The sequence below is a fragment of the Tachypleus tridentatus genome, chromosome 10 (assembly GCF_004210375.1).
Source record: "Tachypleus tridentatus isolate NWPU-2018 chromosome 10, ASM421037v1, whole genome shotgun sequence".
NCBI lineage: Eukaryota > Metazoa > Arthropoda > Merostomata > Xiphosura > Limulidae > Tachypleus > Tachypleus tridentatus.
In genome coordinates this window covers 186,270,859-186,297,388 of record NC_134834.1, presented here as the reverse complement: position 1 = coordinate 186,297,388, position 26,530 = coordinate 186,270,859, and the positions used below count along the sequence as shown (strand labels likewise).

Here is a 26,530-nt window from a genome sequence, read left to right as displayed (position 1 = left end):
TAAAACCAATTACTATCGCGAATGTCAAAATCCGATCGGGAAGGGGACATGATAGGGTTAGGTGCTCTGATTAAAGTTTATTGTGTCGTGGAGATTTTTTAAACATGTTCAGTAAGCCCATATGTCTAAAAATTAAGATCTTGGAGCACAAATTGTCAAATGATTACACAACTGTTAACTCATGTTGAACACAGAAGATCAAACTTTTCTTTAACTCCAGATGAGCACTCAAGGTCGCAGTTGTGCTAACTCCAGATGAGCACTCAAGGTCAAACTTTATAACCTGCGTGAGAGCAAACTGTCAAGTATCTTGTTTTCTCCGTCTCCAGTGTTTAACAGCTGCCACTCTAAATGTAATTATGTCAGTCAATACTTATCGTATTATTTGTTTCATTTAATGTTCATACGTGTTAGAAGAAAACACGTGGTTACAAGATGAAGTAGAGAATATTAAATATTTCTGTTCTTAATAATATAAATTATAGCGGTGAGTGATGCTTTTATTATATTCAGTTGGTTTTATTAATGCGGAGCGTGTTCAGAGATCGACGTTATTTGAACTGAACACAAAGCTAGTTTGTACAATGGAAACACTTCAGTATCGTTCCGCTGTGTGCGTGAAAATATGCTAATTGGAGACACGTCAGTACTTGGAATTTTTGTGTCAAAATTTATTTTCTTTTTCATGACTCATAAATATGTCTGTATGTTTGTTCCTATCAGGGGATCATTTATATATTTATTTTTTAACTCGTTTCTTTGTGTTTAAAAAGAATGATAATTTGATAGTGGTCCCCTCTTTTTTTGTACGTATTACCTTTTAACATGGCGTCAATACAGAAATGTTCATATAAATTGACGATTAGTGGATTTACAGTGGAACAAGTATTATCAAATGGTCCACTTTTCACAAGAATCGCCCCCTCAACTCAAGTTCATGAATATACCTTGTGTGTTCTATAACAACATTCGCTCTTGTACAACATTCACCACCGCTGGGCTCACGGTCATGAATGTTTTTCGTGTGTTCTCTAACTATGGTTTACTCCTGTTCAACAATCACCGCTCGACTCCAGGTCATGAATGTTTTTCGTGTGTTCTCTAACAATGGTTTACTCCTGTCCAACAATCACCGCTCGACTCCAGGTCTCTGAATGTTGTTGGTGTCTTCTCTAACAAGGTTCACTCTTGTATCACAATCACCGCTCGACTCCAGGTCATAAATGTTTTTCGTGTGTTCTCTAACAATGGTTTACCCCTGTCCAACAATCACCGCTCGACTCCAGGTCGTGAATGTTTATCGTGTGTTCTCTAACAAAAATTAACATGAAACTAGTTTGCATTGTTCTCCTAAACTTCAATCTTTACGGATTCTCATCAGAAGAAATTCACTGTTGGTATCTTAATCTACCTGTCTCAATAGAAATTGTCAGTATCTGTGAAACACAAAACTGATCCATCAATGTACTAACTTATGTTACGCTAATAAAAGTTTTATCTTGTTTCTCTATTGCACCTCTATTTTAAACCCTGCTGTTTGTATATCAAGTCTGGTTTTCCAATGCAGCTTTAATTTGAACTCTGCTGTTTGAATGTCCAGTCTTGTTTTCTAGTGCATCCACTTTGGTTTTCCAGTACACCTTTAGTTTGAATTCTGCTGATTAAATGTACGGTCTTGGTTTCTGGAGTACCTTCAGTTTGTAATCTACTGTTTGAATGTCCAGTCTAGCTTCTTGAAGCACCTTTAATTTGAACTCTGATGTTTAAATGTACAGTCTAGGTTTTCAGTGCACCCTCAGTTTGAACTCTGATGTTTGATTGTCTAGGCTGTTTTTCCAGTTATCGGCAGGTTGACCTTTAATTTAAAAAAACCTTATAGAAGAACAGACAATGTACAAGTTGTGAACGTGATATATTTGTCCCTTTGAACTGTATATCGTTAACTTTTTGTCCCGTCGAAAATCATGGAAGTATGAAGAACGGAGTAATTTTTTACATGAGAAAATAATTCTCGACGAATTTATGAAAAATAGATCGTTATATTGTGTGTTGATTTGGAGTGGGTTTTATTATACGTTCTTTAGCATGCTGTGACCCTGTGACCCTACTGGCACAGAATTCTTTCATAACATTTGTACATAAATAGATAGTTGTTACTTCACACGTAAGGGTTAGGATTATGACATTTCTTTATTTAGTATTTTTGTGTGGTATTAGAGTTACTGGACAAACTTCGGTTTTAATTGTTTTCAATCCCTACATATATGTTTTGTTTGTTTAGTGCAGAGCTACACAAGACGCCATTTGTGCTGTGCTCATCTTGGTACCCGACTCTTCAGAGTTGTAAGGCTCCAGACCTAACGTTAAACCACTAAGAGGCTTTGATATGTTTCCCATTTGTAAAACAAAAACCATATTTTCAAACGTCTTAATTTGTGTAAGATTTCGCCAAGTATCGTGGTGGTGACGTTTTGGTAATTAATCAGTGTTTGGAATAGTTCTAGGCTTAATATTTATGATGAAAACCCCACTATGTTGAACAAACTTATTTTTCTACATTCATTTTAATTTGTACATCATGAATTCCAAATACGATACTTCCCAGTGACTAAGTGGTAAGTATGAAGGCTTTTAACGTAACGCCAAAAACCCCAGTGTTTATACCCGCGATGGGCACAGCAAAGAGCCCACTGTGTAACCTTGTGTTTGACAACAAACATACCGAATTAGAAGTGTGTAAAAAATAATTTCGAGATATATCTTTTGCTTGCTACAAGTCATCGCCTGAGAAACCTTTTGTTTAATGCCAGATATCTTTGGCTGAGCTATGACAGCCAAAAGTCTGTGTGAAAGGCTAAATACTATTTACTTACGTCAAAGCAAAAAAAATTAAAAAGTTAAAGTTATGGTTGCAAGCCCAGAAAGTTGGAAAAACTAATAAACCTTGGAGTTCCGATTATATTCCACATTCCTCAACTATTGCAGATTTCAGATTAGGGTTGTGCAAACACCTTCATTCTTTGTTGTTTTGCACTACATGTTGTTTCCCAAAATACATTAGGTGAGCTGGACTTATGAAATGTTGGTAGTCTAGACCCGGAATGAAAACAAAACCTAGTAGTTTACGGTTTAAACGCGAGCGCCATTTGACTGATTGACTGATCCTTCAGTATCACTCCACGAGAGATTCGATTTTTTATCCCACATTCTAGAAAACGAGTGTGTTTAGCAAACGTTTAAGTACACGTTTACAAGTAAAATTTCTTTATTATTTCGTGTATCTTTTATATTCCTGGTGTTTCATCAAAACTTTACCGCAACCCTTAATGGTTTAAGGTAGAGAAATGAAAACAGTATCAACGCTGTTCGAGTTATACTTCGAACAGACATCGTGTGAGAAACATAAATTTGTATGTTGTTGTTGTTTTTTAAACTTAATATTACTTCACTCAGTAAGTGTAATACTTATAAAGATATGCGCATATGTTTAAAGTCACAGTTCATCATGTTATGTTGTTGTTTTTTCTCTCTTTTTCTTCTCAGGCTCTAGTTTTCAATTTAGGGCAGTAGGTCACATTCAAATGAAAGATTTTGTCAAAACACATCTTATTTTTCACAAAGCTGCTCGATGGAAGAATAAAAAAAAAAATTAGTAGACTAGGTGGTGATGGCGCTTTACTCGCAACTTGAGGGTTGCAGGTTCGAATCCCCATACCACCAAACATGCTTGCTCTTTCAGCCATGGGACGTTACAAAGTTAGTCAATCCCACTATTCGTTGGTAAAAGAGTAGCCCAAGAGCTGGAGGTGAGTGGCGATGACTAACTGCCTCTCCTCACTGTTAAATTAGGGACAATTAGTGCAGGTAGTCCTCGAGTTGCTTTGCGCAAAATTCAAAACAAACTACACCAACACCATATGCATTAGCTGATTTTAATTTTAGAATGATAGCTAGAAGGAAGGAAGGAAGCTAGTCAACGTCACCCACCGCAAATTTTTGGGACGCTTTTTACGAACGAAATGTGGGAATGACCGTTACATTATAACGTCCTCGCGGCTGAAAGAAATTCGCGGTGACGGAATTCGAAGCCATGCAGGCAAAGAAAGAAATGAAAATTTTGGACAATCATCTTGCAATTATTAATGCTTAATCTTGCGCTGTTTTATATATTGCAACGTTTTAATTCAATACAAGTTCTGCCACTTCGAAGATGCAGTATGTGAGAAATTAATAGCAAACTGTTTAAGTCTTGTTGTGAGAGAGCTTTGTCGTCATGTTAAAATAAAACAGAGTTTAATAAGCTTTTATCTAACTCATAATATTCCATGTTATTTATAGACATTATGAGAAATAACAATAAAAATAACGAAAATATTCAAAAAGAGAATTAAAATATGAAAGTTTTTATTTGTGTTCGAAAGTCAGGCCTAGAAACGTTCGGCGTTTTTTCTCGGGTTATTGACCTTGAACGTCTACGTGTAATAAATATTTTTTTTCAAATCTACGTCCTTTTAGCCTCAGGCAAGTTTTCGAGAGTGTCGTTAAAATAATATGAATTATTTTTAGTTTGTGTTTTTAGTTAGTTTTCTACTGTTGTTTTTTTTTAGTAGTGGGAAAACTGGAAAAATATTTTCGAATGAAACTACTCCAACCACTAAATTTCAAGTTGGATCTCTTGTCATAATTTTTAAACTGATTCCTGTTGGATTACACTAGAATGGTAACAAAAATATTCGATTTTTTATGCAAGTAGTTCATGTCATTTATCTTTAAACTGTGAAATCGATTAAATTCATCATGCTCGCCCACGACATTAAATAAAGCAAATAGTTCACTCTTATTTGTTTGACTAGGAAACATATTTGAGTAGGGGGCGTTAGTGTGCTTCCTTTCCTCATCATCCGCGGTTTCTGAATCGTTAAAGTTTTCTCTATCTCTCGCCATCTTTATTACGTGCGCGTGAGATTTTGTCTGAAGAAGGTTGTGCGTTTCGAATAGGAACTGTCTATTTGAACAAGAATGATATAAATTGTAACAAGCATATTTCGTGGTAATCGTCCGATATTTCTAAATTCGTAGTACAGTCGTTTGAAATTGTTATTAAGGCCTAACATAAATAACATGTCAATCACACTGTATGTTTTATCCAGCGCTAGCGAAGGCTTTCCACCCAATACCAAGATTATTCAGGGCAGACTGGGTTGGTGAAACGTAGTAATGATCGAGATGCAAATTTATAGCACTGTAAAATCTCATTACAGGAATTATAATTCTTAGTAGGTTACGTTTTAAGCGCAACTTGCACAGTGGCGCATCTGTGCTAAACCAACTACAGGGATAGAGCTCTGAATGTTACCGTTATAAGCCCTCGAGCTTCCTACTGAGCCACTGAAGGAAAATTCCAATGTTCTTGTAAATTGAATTAGAGGTATTTATATATTATGTTACATACGAACCCCCCCCCCCAGTCATGGAAATATTCCAGCTGTCGTGACAAATAACTTCAATAATTTTTCGTATTATTTTTTTTAATCACTATGCTGTTCTAATGTTTTGGGTTTTATATGTTCAGCTCTTAGAAGAAGAATAACTTAAGTTGCAAAGGCCGCTTTCATACGACATTTTGACATCTTAGGACCTGACATTTCTTTTTTCTCTGTCTGGATTATCCCTGTTTTACCATTGTTGTAAAGGTTTATATTGTTTCATAATTAAGTAAAAAGATTACAAAGCACACTCCATTTAATGATGGCGGAAATGTTTTATTTCTTAACTTTCAAGTTACCTTTATCTGTTGTTAGGCCTAAGTTCACAATACTACATTAGACGCTAACAATTTCATTTGTGTGCTAATTTTCGCTCAAACGTGCAAAACTTTCACATATCTCATAAAAACTTTGTCACACTAAACCTTCACAAGACTGAAGGAACATACAAAACACTCCAGTATAACAGACACACAAACAACATTAGTCTGATTCGCATCTTATATCGCTCAAATAGTTTCCTACAGTTTCAATAAAGTTCCGGTCAATAAACCAAGCGCTTACTTAACGTAAAAACTGCATCTCGCCTAAAACATAAACATACTTCTAAGCTAGAAAACTAAGCCTATATAACACTGAAGATTCAGATATGTTTGTATTAACATTTATCGAAGACGTATTTGTCGCGGGAAAATTATTTAAATAAGCCATCCCTACTAACTGTTATGGTTCAACTCTTCATTGGTGAAACAAAGTAAGACATGAGAACGGTATGGAAGTGTAATTCACATAGTCTATGTTATTAAGCACACAGCCTTATGAACACAGGCCTTGTTCCTTTAAATGTATATATGTATAGCTGTAATATTTAAAATACGACTTAACAATAAACTTTACTCAGTGTAGGGCCACTATATGGACCTTGATGGTTAAACTTGTGTGCCAGGAACGATAAAGAATAAAAGAAAGTTGCTTCTGTGATTGTTAAGCTATATGATTACCCTAAGCCTAAAAGATAATTAACATATGTAATTTGGTGTTAAATGGTGAAAGAAAAATTATAAATTATGTGAGTTTTGTTTTATTTTTGTCTTTACAGTTTCGATGAGTGTCGTGTTGTGTTTCCAGACACAACACGTGTCGTTGAGGTTTTTAAAATGTTTTCAAGTTTTCATTGTACAGTCATAGAAAACTACTACTATTATTTTTTTAATTGAAAGAACAGGCAAGTTATGTTTATAGGAATCAATTGCCCTTCCACCCCCTTGGCTTGTATAGAGGGAGCAAGGAATTAATGTGGGGACTGAAAGAACAACGAAACTTCCGTTTAGGGATTCTAGAGGGCGCGAGTTTTCCCTGTCGTAGGGTTCTGAAATTAGGAACTGGCGAGCCGAGTTCAAATCCGTGCGATACCATACAATATTTCCAGCATTTTAAACTGTAAGTGCGTTGTAAAAGTACCAGTGAGTCCTTTAGTGTAAATGGTAGAGTGCTTTTACCATTCCTCTTTATCAATATATTAAAATTGGGACCAATAGTCTTAACAGCTCCCCCTTTAAATATTGTACAGTGTAAAATACGTACTTTTTGTATTTTGACGAATAAAGTTAAGAGTAAATTACCCCCTCTCACATTTTTATTAGCTATATTTTTATGAGCCAGCGTTACCAAGCGTGGGACACGCGTATAGTCGATTCAGTTTTATTACTCATCAGGAACTTTACCAGTCCACCCACCAAATGAAATTCGTTTGGTCAAGATTGAGGTAAATTGATCTACGGAGGCCTTGGGCGTAGTCAAATATATCAGTCGAAAGGGTTTGATCCTCCGAGTCCAAAATTGTATCTCAAATCGGTCAAGAGATGACGGAACTATTAGCTAAAAGTTTGTACTTGTGAAAAGCAACAACAACAAAATTGAGAGCCGTTTTGTCGCGGCGAAAAAAATGAAAAAATAAATATTCTATGCAATAACGTTACCTGTAATGTGTTATCTAATAACTTCAAATTTGTTAAATGTCGTTCCCCCGAAAGAAATAAAAATATCCCTACACCATTGATGAGAATAAGAATTTCTAATTAACATAAGCCAATGATTAAAGGAGACCTTGAATATATGAACTCTTAACTCTAGTTACTTGCCTCAAAAAGTATTTTAGGCCACCCACTCTCGCCCACAATTATTTATCTGACGTAATAACCTTGAAGTTAGAACAATCTTAGCATCTTTTAGGAGAATTATAAGGGTGGGTGTCTTATATGTGTCACGCGTGTGTGTAAAATGGTTATTTCTTAGAAATGGGAGTTATTTTGTAGTCAGCTAGAATTGGTACGTCATGAAAGGTATATACTGTATCGTTATGTCAGAATTACACATTTGTAATATTACAAATATTACCTTAGGCGGAATAATGTTGTTTGCTTTTTTGTTGTTTTTTTGAACCATCGGGCCTTTTTAAACATTTTCATAAGCCATCTATATACCTCATAACTTCTGGGTCGATGACCTTGTTGGTCACGTGGCTCGTAATAGCTTCTGAATAAAAAAGAAAATCACCAAAAAATACCGTTAATATTACAATAATAACGTTCTGAATAGGCTGTTTGTGAGATAATAAATTTATTTCTGTGCAACGCTTACAGTAAGACGTGTTCACTCGCAACACGTTTTACTTCAAGAGACGAAACGTTGCACAGAAATGCATTTATTGTCTCACGATCAACTATTAAAACATCATAACTGTTCCAGAATTAAACGACTACCTCTTGAAAAGCAAATAGTACAATTAATTCTAGAAATGATTGCCAGGCCTTCCTGTGCAAGTTACAAGTAAGTCTAACAGTTTCTGTCGCCTAGTCCGATTCATTATACCAAGTGTTTGTTGTAACAGGAGAATCAAAACATAAAATTAATCAATATGGCGGTCATAGTATTTTAAGCAATATACCATCTGTAAAAATGACGAACAAAAAATTTAAATTTCGCAATAAAAAATTAACACAACTGTTATTAATTTCTTATCAAAGCCACCTACTTACATAAATTTGAATTAAAATCGTAAAAATGTGTTCAAGACATGGTATGGATTTTAGCACTTTAATTGAAATAAATTACAGATCAACTTTTCGACCTTCTCAGGTCATCTTCAGGTTAACTTTTGCCGTCTTGAGAACATATTTTTACCTCGAATGGGTTTCTCGTCATCACAAATATAATTAAACTCGCTACTAATTAAAGCTTATTTACTTTATTTATTTGTGGTGGTTGTAGAAAATACGTTGATTTATCCGCTGGGTTAATCTGTTAAAACTAAGTAAAATATTTTACAGAATTCACCCAGCTTAGGAGATTTAAGTTGATCCGCATACTAAGCCAACAATGGACAATAATCATTATTGTAATAATAACCAATATAAAAATAAATATATGACGAGTGTGTTAATTTGAATCTAACATTAAAGACAGAGTTTAATGCAAAATTGTAGCTGTTGATTCTTCCTCTATAATTATGTACCTTAAAAAGCTCGTGCGTGTTTAAAAAGACCTTCAATAATCTCTACTAGCGACATCTGGTGACCATAGAAAGCCCGTATAATTTCTGTTTCCGATATTGTGCCGCGACATCTAAATTACTACTATTTATGTTACCGTTTAGCGGTGGAGTTGAGCAGTGGGACTGTACACATAATACAATAGAGAAATAATGTTTGCGAAGATAATAAACAATATCTTATTGGATTTCGCGCATAGCTGTCATTTTCCGCGAGACATTCCTAATTTTGAAGTTGATTGGGTCAGGGTCAACGCCGCCCATCGCGAACGCTTAGGTTACCCTGATCGTCAGTCTTTTACGAGTCCAAATTGCGTAACGCAATTTTATACACATATTGGGCAGTAGCAGTAAATAATAATTTTAATCAGTGACAAAATCGTGTAATCCACAGTCAACGAAATACTAAAAATAAAAATATACCAAGTTAAATTTAAATAATGATTTAAATAAATGCTGATTCGTCATACAAGTGAACAAAACAATGTAGGTTGCAAAGATCGGCCATCTGGTTGGTATCAGTGGAAATATTGACTTTGGTATCGTTTCGTCGAACGTCGTCATTCGTTCACAGACATACAGACAGACACATAACTGATAACTGTAAGAAACTCAAGAGAATAAAGTCGTTCAGTTTATTAGCGTGGCTTAAATACGATAACCCAGTCATGTTATGACTGCTATTAAGAAAACGACCCGGATGACGACGCCATTCAGTGGAAGCTCGGCTCACCTCCACCCACCAGTCCACTCCACGCTTTTGTCTGAAGGCGAATCTTGGAAGGGGGGGTGGGGGCATTTATCATATTCTAACAGGTGTCTTTAACATTTCAGTTTGGTTTTCTTGTAATGGAAGTTTTGTGTCGTCAACACAAAACACTAAGTTGTGACTGTAATGACAACTAAAAAACGGCGCCAGGTTTTGTTTGTTTGTTTGTTCAGTTTGTTTCTTCTGTTTGTTCTTAGTAGCATGAACTACATCTCTCGTGATTTATCGGTGTTATTTTAACCCCTGGTTGGTTAGCCGTAAATTCACGAACTTACAGCATTAAAATCCGAGGTTCGAGGTAAACAGCACAAAAGCCTGTTGTGCAGAGTTTTTGTTTGTTTGTTTTTGCACTAACAAAAATAAGAAGAAAGAAATCGTTTCTCTTCGAAATCATAGATCACCTACCGGTTTTTTCTGGTACTAACGAAATACTGCAGAGTTTGTTTATTGAGACATTATCATTGTTATTTCAGTTGCTGGAATCTGGGGCATATGCGTCATCCATGGAAAAATCGCAAGTGATCCATTCATCTTGTAGGCTAAGTGTGTGTTTATAAAAAGTCGTCTACACGAGTGATTGGGATTTTATTGTTGTTGTTTTTTTCGTCACGTTGTCTTCTGTAAATTAACAGCACTTAGTTTGAAGTATTTGGTTTTCCCGTTGTCGAACACTTATTCTTAAGTTACAAATTCATAACGCGCTGAAATGTATTATTCCGTTTACTTTTTGTATTCATCTATCCATCTTTTTTGTTTGTTTTTATCTGTGTAAGCATTGAATATGTGTCACTTACTCTCGAAAATTACGTTTGAAGATTGAACTTCCGGTGTAAGGCAGATAGCACAATGTTTTTTTACACGTTGCACAGTAATTATCTGTGCGTGTCGCAGAAAAGCATTGCATAATTAGATCACTACGTTCGTGAAATGTACACGTACGTTTGAAGCTTCCCCGCTGTAAACTAGCATTGCAACCCGTAGCCATAGCAACGAGAGCTATCAGCCAAACGATTTCGTACAGTGGAAAAGGTATTATTTCGTTTGTGTCACACCGTAGACGGATGCACAGTTACAAACGTATTCGCAAACTCTTATGTTTCGTTGATATTTAGTCGAGCGTGGCCCAATAATTAGCGTGTTCTGAATTCTAGGATCCATGATTCGCGACTCCTTGAGAAAAAAAAAAATGAAATTCTCCTGCCCACCATTCGATTTTGGATGCACGCAGTAGAAATGATTGTTATATCCAATGATTCGAGTGTAGAAAATTAGCTCAAGAGTTGGCGGTTAGTGCTGTTGGCTAGCTGCCTTCCTTCTCGTCAGTGAGCTCAAAATTGGAAACTGCTAGGCTCGGGTACATGTTATGAAGGTTTGCGCGAAACTCTGAAACGAAAGAAACAACAGCAGTTAATATTGGGCGTTTTTCAAAAAGAAACATTTAGATTTTTAATAATAATTTGAATGTATTAGAATAATTCCTGTCACTGTCACACTTCTTTCAAACTCACCACATAAATATAGGGGTAAATAAAATATATATTTCTGCACGCTGCTAGTTAGGCGACATAGAATTAGAAAATTTTAACAAAGCCGAAAATTTAGTCTTTATAATTCTGATATTACTTGTTTTCGTTGTATTGAACTTTGTGATGTCAACTTATGAGAAGTTATTGGAGATTAAGAAAACGTTAAAAGATCTGACGCGCATTTCGATAACATTGTAGTAAATATCTGCGAAACACCAGTGTGAAAACGTTAAATAATCAACTCGCAATCTGAGGGCCGCAGATTCGAACCCCCATCCCATTAACCATGCAAACCACTTTAGCTGTGAAGGCGTTATAATGTGACGCCCAATCCCATTATTCGTTGAGAAAAGAGTAGCTCAAGAGTTGGAGGGGATGATGACTAACTGCCTTCCCTCTAGTCTTTTACTTCTAGATTAGGGACGGCTAGCGCAGATTGCTCTCGTGTAAATTTGCGCGAAATTCAAACCAAGCCAGAGTTAAATGATCAGACACGCATTTAAGTGACATAGTAGTGAACACGTGCGGAACAAGAGTTCAGCGATCTTAAAATAATTGGGTTTATTTATAAATTATCTTATATATTCAACTTTGGATGAAACGTCTAATTATCTACGAGTTTGCTGTTCCGAATCGGTTGTCAGACGTATCTTAATTTGTTTTAACATGCTGGTATGGCTTCTTTATGTTATATTTTAGTAGTTAGGAGATGCCTAGTGTCTTCTGCAGCCCTCTTGTGGTGTTTTAAGAAGTTAGGAGATGTCCAGTGTCTTTGCAGCATATTTGTAGTAATTTTAGAAGCTAGATGTCCGGTACCTCCTGCAACCTTGATAGAGAAATGGATGACTTTAAGATGGATAGTCGCAGTGTCCTCAAGCCACCAGTGGAAACAGCCTTTCTGTCTTAAGTCGTCTGCTTGTCGAACAACCCACAACAAAATTCACTGCTGTCGTGGTTGGTGTATCAGGATTTAATGATCAACAGATGGGCGTTTCCAGTGCAACATAATTTTCTTTAGATGTCCCCTCCTCAAGATTAACGAAGTTTAACATCCCAACAGAATACCTTGTCTAGCCAGCACATACCATAAATCGATCTTTTACAGACGTCACCTGCGATGTATGAATAGTCTGTCTCATGTCTCCAGTTAAGTCACTACTCTGTTCCAAAAAGAAAAGTACAACTTGCTCCACCTGTAGGTTGCGTGGAACATACTCGGCTTTTTTTCATTTGTTTTATTGAGTGGAGAGTGAATAGCCAGTGCAGCAAAACGCCATCTTAAGACTCTTCGTTGTTTTAATTAGATGTAAACCAGACTTTTATCATTCACACCTCCCTTTAACAATAAATATGGTTTCTTTCGCCGCCTCCACTTTGATTAAGTGAAAACGTAAGTTAAGTAACAAGATAGAACACACGAATACACATTAAAATAGAGTATGTGTTGTAATAATTATGTGTTAATTAATTAAAACATATTGTGTGCTGTTGTTCCACTTACTCTTACCATAATCATTCGCCGCCACATGAGATCATTTGTGCCCTTCTTGGGGGGGGGCTGCTTCTAGAGCTTGAGAGAGAAGACGGTGGTGGTGTTTTAGAATTAATTTCTCGTAAGTTTAATTGTGTTTTGATTTACAGATAGTGGAGGAAAAAAAAAAAACAGAGAAAGAGAGTACAGATTTCAATAGGTAGATGGTAGCACTATCTATGTAGAGGTGGTCTGGATTGTTCATTTGTTTTGGTATTTCGCGCAAAACTACACAAGGGTTATATGCGCTATTCGTCCCTAATCTTGCAGTATAAGACTAGAGGGAAGGCAGTTAGTCATCACTATCCACCGCCAACAATTGGCTACTCTTTTATCAACGAATAGTGGGATTGACTGTCACATTATAACGCCCCCACGGCTGAAAGGGCGAGCATGTTTGGTGCGACGGGAATTCGAACCTGTGATTCTTAGATTACGAGTCGAACGCCTTAACTCACCTGGCCATGCCGGGCCTTCTGGATTGTTCATAGAAATGGTTTTGTTTTTCATATTTACTGGAAAGATCAGCAGAACTTTACAGTGTTTTATTTTATAACAATATGTAGGTAATGGCTGAGTCGAAACTTTGGGTAGCGTCTTGTATATGTCACAACAACAAAGTTTGAATTTCTTGTTAACGTTGGGCTCTTGTCAGCCAGAATATCACATACCTCTTTTTATACCATTACTAACCAGTAGGGTCCACGTATTACATCGTATTGAAAAGTGTTTGTGTCTTAGCCCGTTAAAATATTTAATGTTAAAAAAACCCTCTCACTAAATGAAAAATATCACCCACCGTTTATATATATATATATATATATAATACCATAAGAAATATACATAATCAAAGGTTGGGATTTGCTGTTTTTAACGCAGTTCTTCCTCGCGATTTTGTTTATTCATTTAGATACAGATATTTAATTTCACATTTGACTTGTTTTATAGATCCTTTTTAACAAATAAATCGTGGACCACAGTATTTAGGTAATTATTTAAAACGTCGAATGGAGGACACGTCGATAGTTCTAAGGTTAATTAACTATCGTGTTTCTATAAATGGTAGAGACGGTTAGACTTTTTCAATATAGAACACTGGCACACTGGCCAGTGTTCTGAAACTTCCCTCTTCCCGACAATATTTAATTTTCAGTGAGGGCAGACTCATCTTGCAGGAACTTGTCAAGCACAAATTTATTTTTGCTGCTACTGAATCCAGAGGTTTTGCGGTAGAAGCAGAGGAAGCACAAGGTTCCGGCAAGTCAGGCTCACGCGCATCAGCTACCTATCTCGCGATTCCGTCTTTTTGTATATCTCCATGTGGGTCAGCACGCTAAGATGACGGACTTCACGTCAGGGTTTCATTACATTGCAGTAGGCGGAATGCAGGTATCCGTCTACTGTGTGGCTCTGACCTAAGAAAAAGTAAACCTTATTCTAAGCTTATCGTAGTCAGGGTCAGATTAACACGAGAACCAAGGGATTTTTAAAAAATGTAATATTAAAAAATGATTTAATATAAGCTGTTATGTACTTTGCAGGCAGTAGGTGGCGCTGCACCTAACAAACACGCATGCACAAAGAATAAGCATTTAATGTAACACTGAATATGGGTACTTAGTGCACTTATTCCAACCTGTTTTCTCGTTAGATGGATTACGATTAATTTTTGAAGATTTCGTTTCAGAATGGTTGTATAATTTGTTGGTACACATTAAGAAAAACCTGTTTCTATGGCACACATTAAAAATTAGAGAGACATTAACTGTTTTGTTTTCCGATACACATTAGGAAGTAGGGGACATTGTAACCAGTTTCTTGTATGCATTAGAAAGTAAAGGGACACTGAAACTGTCCTATGGACCCCTTGATGTATGCTTCATGTTATGTACATACCAACTGCAGTTAAGACTAATTTTATGTATTAGCGCTCAACTTGAAATTATATCCCTAGACCATTCCTTCAGTCAAAGTATTGTCGGTTCTAAACCATTATTTTGGTCAGTTAAAGTAGTGCCTTTGTAATGTTTCGAAGTTTTTTCTCTGTTCGTGATGATTTCCCATACATCGATTCAGTTATGTTGATGTGAGTGCAAACTGTCCATCTGAGAACTCTGGCAGTTACAATGATTTGTGGACAATGCAGTCCCGAAACTACTAGGTTCGTGCTAACGAAAAAGTAAAAAAAAACAGATGATGATACAGTTTCGGATGCCCTCAGATTTTTGATGCAATAAAAAAATGAACTGAAACTTTGAAGTAGACAATTTTATTTTTTACGTTAGAGGTGCTAATTTTGAAAATGTAGCACTATATACGTGTTTTTCCACAACCCCCAGCTTGATGTCAAGGGACGATTTAGATACCGGTGTGTTGCATTCGGCTGTTATCTGTCTGTTTCATATTATATTTCTAATTTGTCCAGTTTTACGTGAACATTATTTTTTGCTTTACTTACGCCTGTCTCAAGTTCCCCTTGATTGAACCAAGTAGTACTTTTACAATTCAACAGATGGCGCTAATAGATTTATATTATTCCGTAGACAAGCTACCATTGTCTCTGTTTTGTAAATAAATGTATCCGTACGTATTACAAAAATTAAGTTTCCCTGTTGTATTCAGCATAGGAGATCTCTAAATACTTGTTGGCAAAAGTTTAGTTTTATTGAACAAGAAAACTGGACGTCGTCCAGTATCATTACAATTAATACAACGCTAAAATCCAGAGTTAAGATTTCCCTTGGTGGACAGAGGGCAGATAGTTCATTGTGCAGCTTAGTTTTATTTCACTTATTACACCGCTAAAATGTAGGGCTAGATTCTCTACAGCAGATAGATAACAGATAACCTCTTAAAGTGGCTTTTGGTTAAAACTAATAAAGATTTTAAATTATGTTTGTATGACAAAAACAAGTCGGTTCACAGCAAGTGTGTTATGTCATGCTTGGCATAAAACTACAGTATTAATTTGCGTTAGCTGATTCAGGTCACGGAAAGTTATGATTTATTAACGGTTCATCTGCCGTATTCAGCAAGTCATGCCACAGTGCTGCCTGATAAAAATAAAAAAGGTATTGATTTAAAACCCTATATAAAAACCATGTGCTAAACTTAGCTGATGATGTGGGTGTATTAAAGCTATTTCGCAATAAAAGTGTTTGCTAATTAAATAACCAACATCACAGTTTACATAGGACGTTTTTCATCCCATTATCGATGAAATACTGAGTTTGCCACAGTATGGCACTTTGCCATATGTTATTGAAACCTTTGAGGAAAACAAATAGAGAGATCTACTGTCACATCTATAACGCTTCAGCGTGTTCAGTAGCATATCACGGCTCGAACTTTGGATGTTTTGAATTAAACGATAACGTGTGATATCTGAAAAACTTGCGGAAACGCATGGGATCATGAGAAATCTAGAGTGCATAAGAGTATATATTATTTCAGACAGAATTAAAGCTATCAAATGGATAGGCACCTTAGAGAAACTATTTAACTGCTTTTTTGTAGTTATCAAATACTCAGTGTTATCTTATAATGACACACGAGTTACCGCTATGTGGTATAAATAGTTTTCATGGTAATTTGAAATGCTGAGAGGTAAATCGAAGCTTTGGTGATCTTGTCTGTCACTTTTCCTGGAATTCTTGTACCAATTGAAAGTTAGCGGATAAACAGAGATCCCGGTTATATTTTTCTATAGGGTTCGATTATTACTGGATGGTGAAAAACCATGGATTACTGTTTAGATTCTCTCCGATAGTGGGCTGTTAGCGAACGATGAAAAACGGGTGTTTCTATACAGGAATGTGTTAGTAATACAAAGTGAAAATCCGATGTTACAGATGCGATTCTTTCCAAGATTGGACTGTTACTATACGATGGGAATAGGGATTCCTGTTGCGTTTCTATCAAGGAGTGGACCATTAGGGTAGGATGAAAAAAAACAAAACAAACGAGATTAGTGTTGAAAATCGATTCGAAATTAAGAGTATTAGTGTGTGATGATAAAGTTGGGTTCCTCCAGAATCGGGTTTTTTAATGTACGATGAAAAGCTGCGATTTCTCTCCGGAAGTGGACTGGTAGTATGCGGTAAAACCGGTGTGGGTTAAGCGTTACCCAGTGGTTAGTTTGGTTGTCAGTGTGAATACCGAGGGTTCGTGGCTCGAATCCCACCCTTGCAAATCCGTGTTTCTCACTTGGGGCTATGGTCAACTTCCACTATTCGACCAAATAATATATATCATTTCTGTAATATGTCAGTACAAAATTAGGTTCTTTTGTTTTGTTTTTTTATTTAGCGGAAAGCTACGCGAGGGCTCTCTGCGCTAGCCGTCCCTAATTTAGCAGTGTAAGACTAAAGGGAAGGCAACTAGTCAATCACCACTGACCGTAAACTGTTGGGCTACTCTTTTATCAACGAATAGTGGGATTGACCATCACATTATAACGCCCCCACGGCTGAAAGGGCGAGCATGTTTGGTGTGACGGGGATTCGAACCCGTGACTTTCAGATTACGAGTTCGGCGTCTTAACCCGTTTGGCTATACCAAGCCCTCACAATTAGGGACAGCGATGAACAGGTAGCCTTTTCTGTTATTTGTTTCGCGAAAATTCGGAGACAAAACCTAGATTTTGTAGAGTCGAACCTCAACAAGACATCAGAAACGGCCAGTGTTTGTTTGGTTTGATAACTTGCTAATTTTTCACACCAGGAACAGAGGCTAACGTTAATCCAATCAAAGAACGACTTGTATAGCAAATAAAAACTTGATAAAAAAAAAGGCTAATTCAGTCAACGAAACTGACAATAGAGTTCAAAATAACTCGGCAAGTTTTCGTAAAATAGACAAGACTACTAACTGGTTCCAAGATCCCTGAAAATTGGTGTACAGTCAGGAAGCCAATGTGTCTTTATTGTTAAGCCCAAGTTGAAGTCCATCCTAGATTATCTTTGTATGATGAATACGTAACTCCTTACTATGAAAGGTAATAACTTATTGTAGCCAAACTTAAGTGTATTTTATTCATTAATAATACATTTACTGTAAACACTTATTCCATAGTAACTGACGATGATTTCATAGAAAGAACGACAAAAGAGTAGTCACTGACGATGATTTTGTAGAAAGAACGAAACAGAGTAGTAACTGACGATGATTTTGTAGAAAGAACGACAACAGTAGTAACTGACGATGATTTTGTAGAAAGAATGACAGTAATGAGTTGAGAAAGGACACCAATAAAACACGTCCCGTCTGAAGCTGAACTGACGATAATTTTCTAGAAAGAATGACAGTATGAGTATATATATATAAAACACGCGCATGCGTGTGATTTTTAATGCAACATCGGACCCCTGTGGATATATGAAAATAATAAGTACAAAACTAATAATATACAGAACAGACTTTGGTGCATATATTTAATCCTGAAATATGGTATAAAAGTTATATATAATGTACTTATGGCCAGACCTTATGTATGCTTGCTTTGAGTGTCGTTAAATATATTATTAAAGACAGAAATAAATTACTATTTATTATCCCGAATATCTGGGTGCACGAATATAAGAAAGAACGCAAAGAATGAATAACGTTGAAAACTATATCGTACATCTTTCCCTTTTCAGTGATAATTTTGGAGGGTTATAACGCTGAAACCCTGGTTTCGATACCCGTAGTAGCCTAGCGCAGCCAGCCCATTGTGTAACTTTGCACATAGCAACAAACAAACTGATGAGTAACAGACACGCACGATTATACAGTTAGTCAATTTAAAAGAAATTATGAGTTAGGCTCTTGAAAACCTTGGCGTATGGTCATTCTGTTGTGTAACAACATCTGTGTTCGAAGTCGCATTAATTTAGAGTTTTTAAAGTATGTGCAGCGATTATATGAATATTTGTTTATCTTATGTAGGATCTCCTGCGGATCGAGCAGACTTGGAGGTCGGAGACGAGATCTTGGAGGTGAACGGGAAGTCGCTGGAAAATTTCACTCACACGGAAGTAATTTCTCATATCCATCAGGTACGTGAAACGTTACCGGGCTGTACTTTTTGTGGTCAGGCTTAACTTTGTTTCAACACAACTGAAATAATTCCGTGTTCTTTTCACGCGAAATGTAGGATTAGGAAAAACCGGGGTTCTGACATGATTGATACAAGTCTTATACATTACTTTTTTAAATAATCCGCTGACAGAATTAGTTTCATGTTTTTTCTGAGATGCCATTAAGAAATTAGATACAAAAGACAAATTATTTATTGTACCTAGATATAGCTCAATGCAAGAAAAAAAACAACACGAAATGTAGTCCTACACGGGAAATGTTTCATAGTACGGAGTAAATGTAATAAAAACAGAAGTGAAATAGAACAGGGGCGTATATCCTGGGGGGATGGGGGTATACATCCCCCTTCATTTTAGGTGGGGGGTATGGTGCATACAATCATTCCCCCCTACAGTTTGGTCTGTTGAATTGTTTTATTGCACCACAGGCCTGCAAATTGTGTGTTTGTTCTTGTGATTCTCGTGTTCTCACCAATCGAATTACATAATTAGGCCTAGATGTAGGCTTTTTCAGTAGCCGAAATGTACATCTTTAATATAGGCGTGCTTCTAAGCTTTTCGATCTAAGCGATAGTTCGTAAGTATCAGTCAGTAGGCCTAAGTATACATGCGAGTATCGTGGCAACAAGATTACTCTGCAACTGCATGTTTACAGCTTTCAGGTTCACGTAATCAGAGATTACCAATTTGCAAATTGAACAGTCCACATAAGTGGTTGCAACAATCATCCCCCCCCATCGGGTGTAAAAAATCTACGCCCCTGAAATAGAACATACAATTCACATGAATTTTCAACACGATTAGAAATTAACATACTAGCGTGTACAGCATGTCACAAATGGCAGGTCATGTACTACCTACCCCTCCTTCCTTTCTCACACCATGGTTATCCTGACCTCACATTTTGTTGCTAACTAATATAAATTTTTTGAGCTTGAGCTACGAAGAGGCTGAAAAGTGAAGTCGAGACAACCAAACGTCAGTAAATTAAGATTTAAATCATTTATAAAATGAATTTGTGAAGTATTCATAGAATATTTATTGGTAAATATCAGTTAGATTAACAGCTTGAATATATAGAAAAGCATGTTTGTTTTAACCTTACGTTCCAACAATGGCTTTTATGTCATGTCGCTTAGCGACAGTAGTATAACCTTATATTGTTGTTAGTCTATGTATTGAAAGTATAAAGTGAAATGTATAGACAACAAAAGTGGAAAAAAATATTTGTTGACTTCTTAATTTCATCATCGTCGATTAGATAGATTTGTTTTTTATTAAAAACGTTGGTGATATAACAAGATATCTTAATTCAGAAACAATTTAAGTTTAAAACTGAATTGATATTTTCAAGTTCATCATAAATTTTATGCAGTTGGCTCTAGGATATGTGATCCCACTCTGCGTCTTTACTTTAAGTCTATTATATCAACACTTACTACACTTATAACGTTTCACAGCACCCCGTCACTAAAATCGTAATGGACAGATTGTAATCGAACTGTTCTGCCTGGATAGATTAATTTAAGCTTTTTTTATTTTTAATTCTTCCATTTCGAGAATTAAGCTTGACGCGTCACACGCTGGTGTTTTTTACATGGATTATTTAGGGAAGTCAAAAAATGGTACAATATTGACAAATAATAATTCTCAGTTATTCACAACGGAGGAGAGTGTATTGTTTCAGATTTTCACAACAATGTAAAATTATGTTCTTTTCCTAACTTCTATTTGTCGTTAACAGACTAAAATGAAAACAAGATATGTCATTTTTCGATACGAAATCGGACAGCTACACCTGGTAAGGATGTTTGAACGGGGGTTTCTTTCATAGTTTGTCAGGCGGGTTTACCTTGACGCACGAATCTCGAAATTTATCCTGCCAAAAAGTGTCGATTTTTCCCCAAAACTAAAATATATATATTTTTTTTCTCTTTGAAATCTAAAGATTGCCATATGGCTTGACAAATGGTACAAAAGCGACGCACGTGAGGTGTACACGCTAAAAGTGATGTGATTTGTTTTCAGCAATGAGAACTGGAGGTGTGGAAATAATATATTTCAAATCCAGGAACAAAATCACAAAACAGATACAAATACGAACAGATATGTATTTGCAAACATTTCTATATAAAATATTATCTTTTTTCCTGTGTCTTATATTTGACAGAAAGGTAAAGTGTTGAATCTTTTCTTGTCTAAGGTTAATATGTCAATCGCTTTCAACAGAGTAATGCACAGAATTAATGATACATTAGTCCCTATGAAGAAAATGTATACAGAGGAAATCGCAGAGCTCGGTGGGCCAGTAATACTTGTATTTAGTGAAATTTTATTTTCACCCTCTGTAGAAATTATAAACAGTAAATAAACGTGGTCCTAATAACAGACTTAAAATGTGACTTTTACCACTGTGACCTTATTTCCTGCTAGCTTTATTCTATGCTAGATTTCACTGTACTCGTCTGTTTTTATAGCGATAGTATGCTTCAGTTCTAACACGTAAAAATGATACGGTATTATTCGTGACGCCTTGTGGTTGGCAGTCAATCACGTGAACGGGAAAACTGCAAATTAAGTGAACACTGTTGCAGTCTATCTCTAGAAAACTTTGAAATATATATATTAAACATATTTCTGGAACATTTTAAAGCATTTTAATTAGCTGTATGGTTTGTAATAGCTCGATTAAATAGCCAATTAAAACCATATTTCAGTATCTGAAATGTAAAGGTCATTTTTGTCTTATTGTTTTCCCATGGTCATCGAAATGTTGTAGGCACACGATATTTTTAACCAAGAAAATATGCAGCTTTTTTTAAATTTATACACTCTAAATTAGTATTATTAACGGATATTAGATGGCGCTATAATCGAAATATAGCAATATAAGAAATCTGTAAAAGTTGAGAACAATTAAACTGTAACTATCAGTAAACTTGAATTATTTTGTAGCTGTGAATATCTAAAGTGAAAAAACAACAAAATAATGGTTCCACAGGAGAAACGTTTATTTCTTATACAATCATAAATATGTTTAGAATAGTCGAGAGTTCGGTTGTCCTCACACATGATTTATTACTCTTAAATGTTCATATGAGTTTCTTTGGTAAAATAGAAATGCATTCGTCTTTTTATCAAGTGGTTTTTATGTGATTATTTGGCTTAACGGGCTGTGGATCTGTTGGTTCGAGTTTGCCACTGAACTCGCTCCATACCTTCAGCTGTGAGCGCATTTTAAACGTGACAGCCAATCCTGTTATTCTATTAAAAGTGGCCCTGTAGACGGCAAGTGTTTCTGATTGGTTAGCATCTTGTCCTCCTCCTGGTCATATAGTGATAAGTCAGAGTTTATAATGCTAAAAATCGGATTTTGATACCTTTATATGAACATAAATCAAGCAGCCCACTGTGTGGCTTTATGCTTACAGTATACAAACACAACAGTTCTGAATTAAAGATGGCTGTGTATTAATTGTGACACCAGACCATTTAACACGTGTGTTGTCTTTCAGGTTAAAAATACCAGCTTATCGGTGTGTCAGCAATAAGAATTTACAGACTTACAATGCTAAAATCAGACCACCCGCAGTGGACAGAGGAAACACCTCAACGTGGTTTCCCACTTAAACAAACTAGCAAATACATTTGAAAATAGCAAGTGACCTTGTTCATTTTTAGTAAATCCGTATTGCACAAGTTAGGATTAATTTTACTTTATCATGATATAAATGGGAATAACCATAAAAAAAAAAAACGTGCTTGTTTCAAACTTTTTTGGCTGTTTGTGAGCAGTACGTGATTTATAACCGGTTACAGATTTTTTCGAATTTGTAATTTACACTGTTTTAAGTTACACAGACTGTTGATTTTATTAATAACGTGCGCAGAAATAGTACAGAGCTGTTAACACAATCAATCCGACTTTTGCCGTTTGGAGTCGTGGTTACTTCGTGCCAAACAGAAAGATGTGTAAGACTTTATCTGGTAAAAAATATATTGTATACATGTTTAGTGAGAAAAATATCTCGAATAATTTTAATCTAATGAGAGCGTTATTTTTTAAATTGAGTACAGCTGTACCTTGTGTCCCTGTGGTATTGCTTTTTAGTATAGTTTTAAAAGGGCTTTAAAACTTCTGTAACCATTTCTCTACATTGTGTCGTAAGACCAACGGTTTGGGCCCTGCATGGCCAAGCGTATTAAGGTGTGCGACTCGTAATCTGAGGGTCGCGGGTTCGCATCCCCGTGGCGCCAAACATGCTCTCCCTTTCAGCCGTGGGGGCGTTATAATGTTACGATCAATCCCACTATTCATTGGTAAAAGAGTTGCCCAAAAGTTAGCGGTGGGTGGTGATGACTAGCTGCCTTCCCTCTAGTCTTACACTGCTAAATTAGGGACGGCTAGCACAGATAGCCCTCGAGTAGCTTTGTGCGAAATTCAAAAAAACAAACAAACAAACGAACGGTTTGATATCTTACTGGTATGCGTGAAGTAAATCGTACAATCTGGGGCGAACCACGAACTCTCAAATTCGCAGCCCAGGCACATTATCCACAAGTTTAAGCCTAAATACAGTATTCAAATTGTTTAGGATAAATTCTGGTAATTATCCTACATTTACTTCTTCGTTTCTAAGGCTGTATGTTACTGTTTAGTTATGAGAAATTTGAAAAAAAAAAAAACGTAACGTGCTTCATTAACAAAACCAGAACAAGGGCAGTCTGAAAACCGTCAAGATTTATTTTTTAATACAGTATTTTGAACTAAACATGGCCTACCACTTACCGTGGCTAGACTGTTGGAGTTTGCGGTCGGTGTTTACTAGCTCCAGTTAATGAGTTCAAAATTAGGGATAAATTTGGCGTGTATTCAACTCGTTGTGTAGCTTGTGGAATATTATTTGATGGAATTATGCCTGTCAACAACTTCAGACTGTTTAAAAATTATTCGCGGTGGGCAAAACGCGCATAGGCCCACTGTGTGACTTTTGGTTTAAAAACAAACAAAAGCGTCGATTAAGTATTTCAAATATTGAAAATAATCACGTTTCAGTTATAGAGACGAAACGTTTCAATTTAAACATGCAATTTTTCCACCAAAAGCTGTTTCGATAACTTTATAACTTTCAGTAATTAAAGTGGGTATTTCTATAAAATAAAGTTTAGCTTTTTTTATTTATTTTTGAAAACGTTACTTTCTCAGTATGCTAAGAAAGAACAAATAAATTACAATTATTTATTTATTTATTATTCTTAAATTTTAGACGTTAGTTGTACTGAATTATCTAACTCAAATAGTTATTTAGCAATTTTCAAATTGGTAAAATATATAGTAACGATTTTAACCTCGATACATCTTTTTGACACACAAACACCCCCTTAGAATCAGTTGGGTATTACCTACTTCCGGCAAAATTTTCCCCTAGAGCAACCAGTTCATAGTGGTGAGGTTACATTCCAGTGTTGGTGGAGATTCTTTATTGTATGTTCGAGTTTCCTGTGACGCTAACGTTTGTGTTGGTTTCAGTGAACTACGAAGTTTGTATTTTTACTATTCCAACAGTGCTGGTGTTTTTGTTTTTCAGTGTATACGATCGAGAACCATTTGTTTAAGGGTGAAGAGAAAAACTGGCAGTAAACTTGGTGAGTAAAACCTTTTATTTTCTTCTGTTTGCAGTACGTTAGTTTGTTATGCAAGGCCAACTCTTGTATTTAACACTCCTACGAAAAGACGTTTCTAGTCCTGATTTCTCCAAGCCCGTTCCCCTGGCTGTGGTTTCGCTAGATAGTAGATAGGGACAGTGGGAATCACGTTAATCCATTCATTAATGGATTTAAATGGCAATTTCATTTAAATACAAAATTATTAGCCTAATATTAATAACCTTTTAAGTTGCTCTGGGGCCTATTAGGCCCCACTTTTCGTAGGACTGTTAAGGTTGGGGCCCTCTATTAGCAAGAACGGCCACGTTATGGGCCAGGTGTAACAATTGCAAGGTGGAAAGCACTTCGCGGCAAACAACCTGCCGTTTGGCGGTTACCAAAGGCAACGAATGAAAGTAATGTATTATCGCATATGTTTTCGTATTACTAGGCCTATTTTGTAGGAATCATCATGTAATGTACATTTAAATTGAAAAATGGTTCTTTTTTAAAGCATTTCATCTTATCCGTGCCATTAATTTTGGTAACGGTTAATAAAAAATTATTGTGTATTGTAATTTAATTTCGAGACTTTGTTGTAGTTGCAACTGTAGGTTGTAGTCGCGCTTAGATAGCAACTCACCAGCACCAGGTAACTAACTAGTCAACAGTTTATCTTATTTTCTGGTTTAATTATTTATTCCAGCGAAGATTCAACAGGAGTTTTTTTTAATATGAAAATTGTATCTAAACGTCACTTGAATAACATGTTACAGTTGCTCATTAAAACAAATGTTTCGTTTTTTAAAGAACCATATAACGCAAGAGTGGTCATTCTAATTTATTAGTGCCAAGTCGTATCCTTCGTCACTAACATTTTCACTGCTTCATCTAAATTGACAATGGTGAGATTTTGACATTATAAAAAAAAAAAAAAAAAATACAGATACGTTTTTAAGAAAAGGTAGTTCCAAAATTAAATTTTGTACTTACACATCATCCGAAATAATAAATTAACAGAAATTAGTTTGTATTACAAGCTTGGTCTTACATGTTTTCTACTGACAGTGATACAAATGACAAGTAATCATAAAGAATGGGGAGCGTCACTTTTACATACTTGACTCTATAGTCAAGCCTTACTGACGATTGCTCTTGGGCAATTATTGCATGGAAATAAAAGATAGATATTCTGTTTTTACATTCATTTGATTTTAAATCCGAAACGGGCCTGACATTAGTAGTGTAAGTAAATGCTATCGCGAAAATTAGGCCTATGTTTTGATAAAGCGAAGCAGTGATAGTGTGGCATTTATTTATTTTTTTACTTTTTAACTTGCATGCGACGTCAAACTGTTATTACATTTAGTATATTTATACATTCTATGAAGTACATAAGTAGCGATATTAGAATATATTAAGTCGTATCGAGAAGAGTTATGCCTTCTTTCCGTATCCAACACGCATATCTTTACGCATTTTCAATATGTAATTTGTTTTAAGCATATCGACGCATAAGTGACGCAAGTTTTGGAAGTTCAATTACACACTTTCCTAATTATGTCTTAGCCAGCATTTAAACGTACAACTTTTAACTAGAAATTTATTTACAAAATTCAAGTAGATGTAAGGCCCTATCTTTCTGAAGCTAAATTATTTAGATTTAATGTATAATATTTTGTAGATATTAATGGTGACTATATCTTTGCTAGTACGAAATAATGAAAACTGTCGCTAGATTTGTACCAAAACTAATGATAAAACACTAAAATTTGAATGGCCATATCCCCCGTAAAACTGGATAAAAGTTATTGTATATCAGTGACGGTGTTTTTTTCTATTCGCTAAACAGCATTCTCTCTCAGTAACGATTCCTAGTAGTAGTTTAAGGAATGTTTAGTATTACGAGTGATAAACTTTTCCATAATTTGTCATTAATTTA

The 26,530-nt window shown here is 35.8% G+C and overlaps 1 protein-coding gene across 3 annotated transcripts in view; it reads left to right on the top strand.

Moving 5' to 3' along the window:
- sdt (MAGUK p55 family member stardust) overlaps positions 1-26,530 on the top strand; it is a 111,539-nt gene that overhangs the window by 40,446 nt on the left and 44,563 nt on the right. For all 3 annotated transcript variants that reach the window (XM_076465763.1, XM_076465764.1, XM_076465765.1), the window contains 2 exons: positions 18,791-18,900; positions 24,531-24,588. In XM_076465763.1, coding sequence (XP_076321878.1) covers positions 18,791-18,900; positions 24,531-24,588 — 168 coding nt within the window. The remainder of the gene's footprint in view (positions 1-18,790; positions 18,901-24,530; positions 24,589-26,530) is intronic.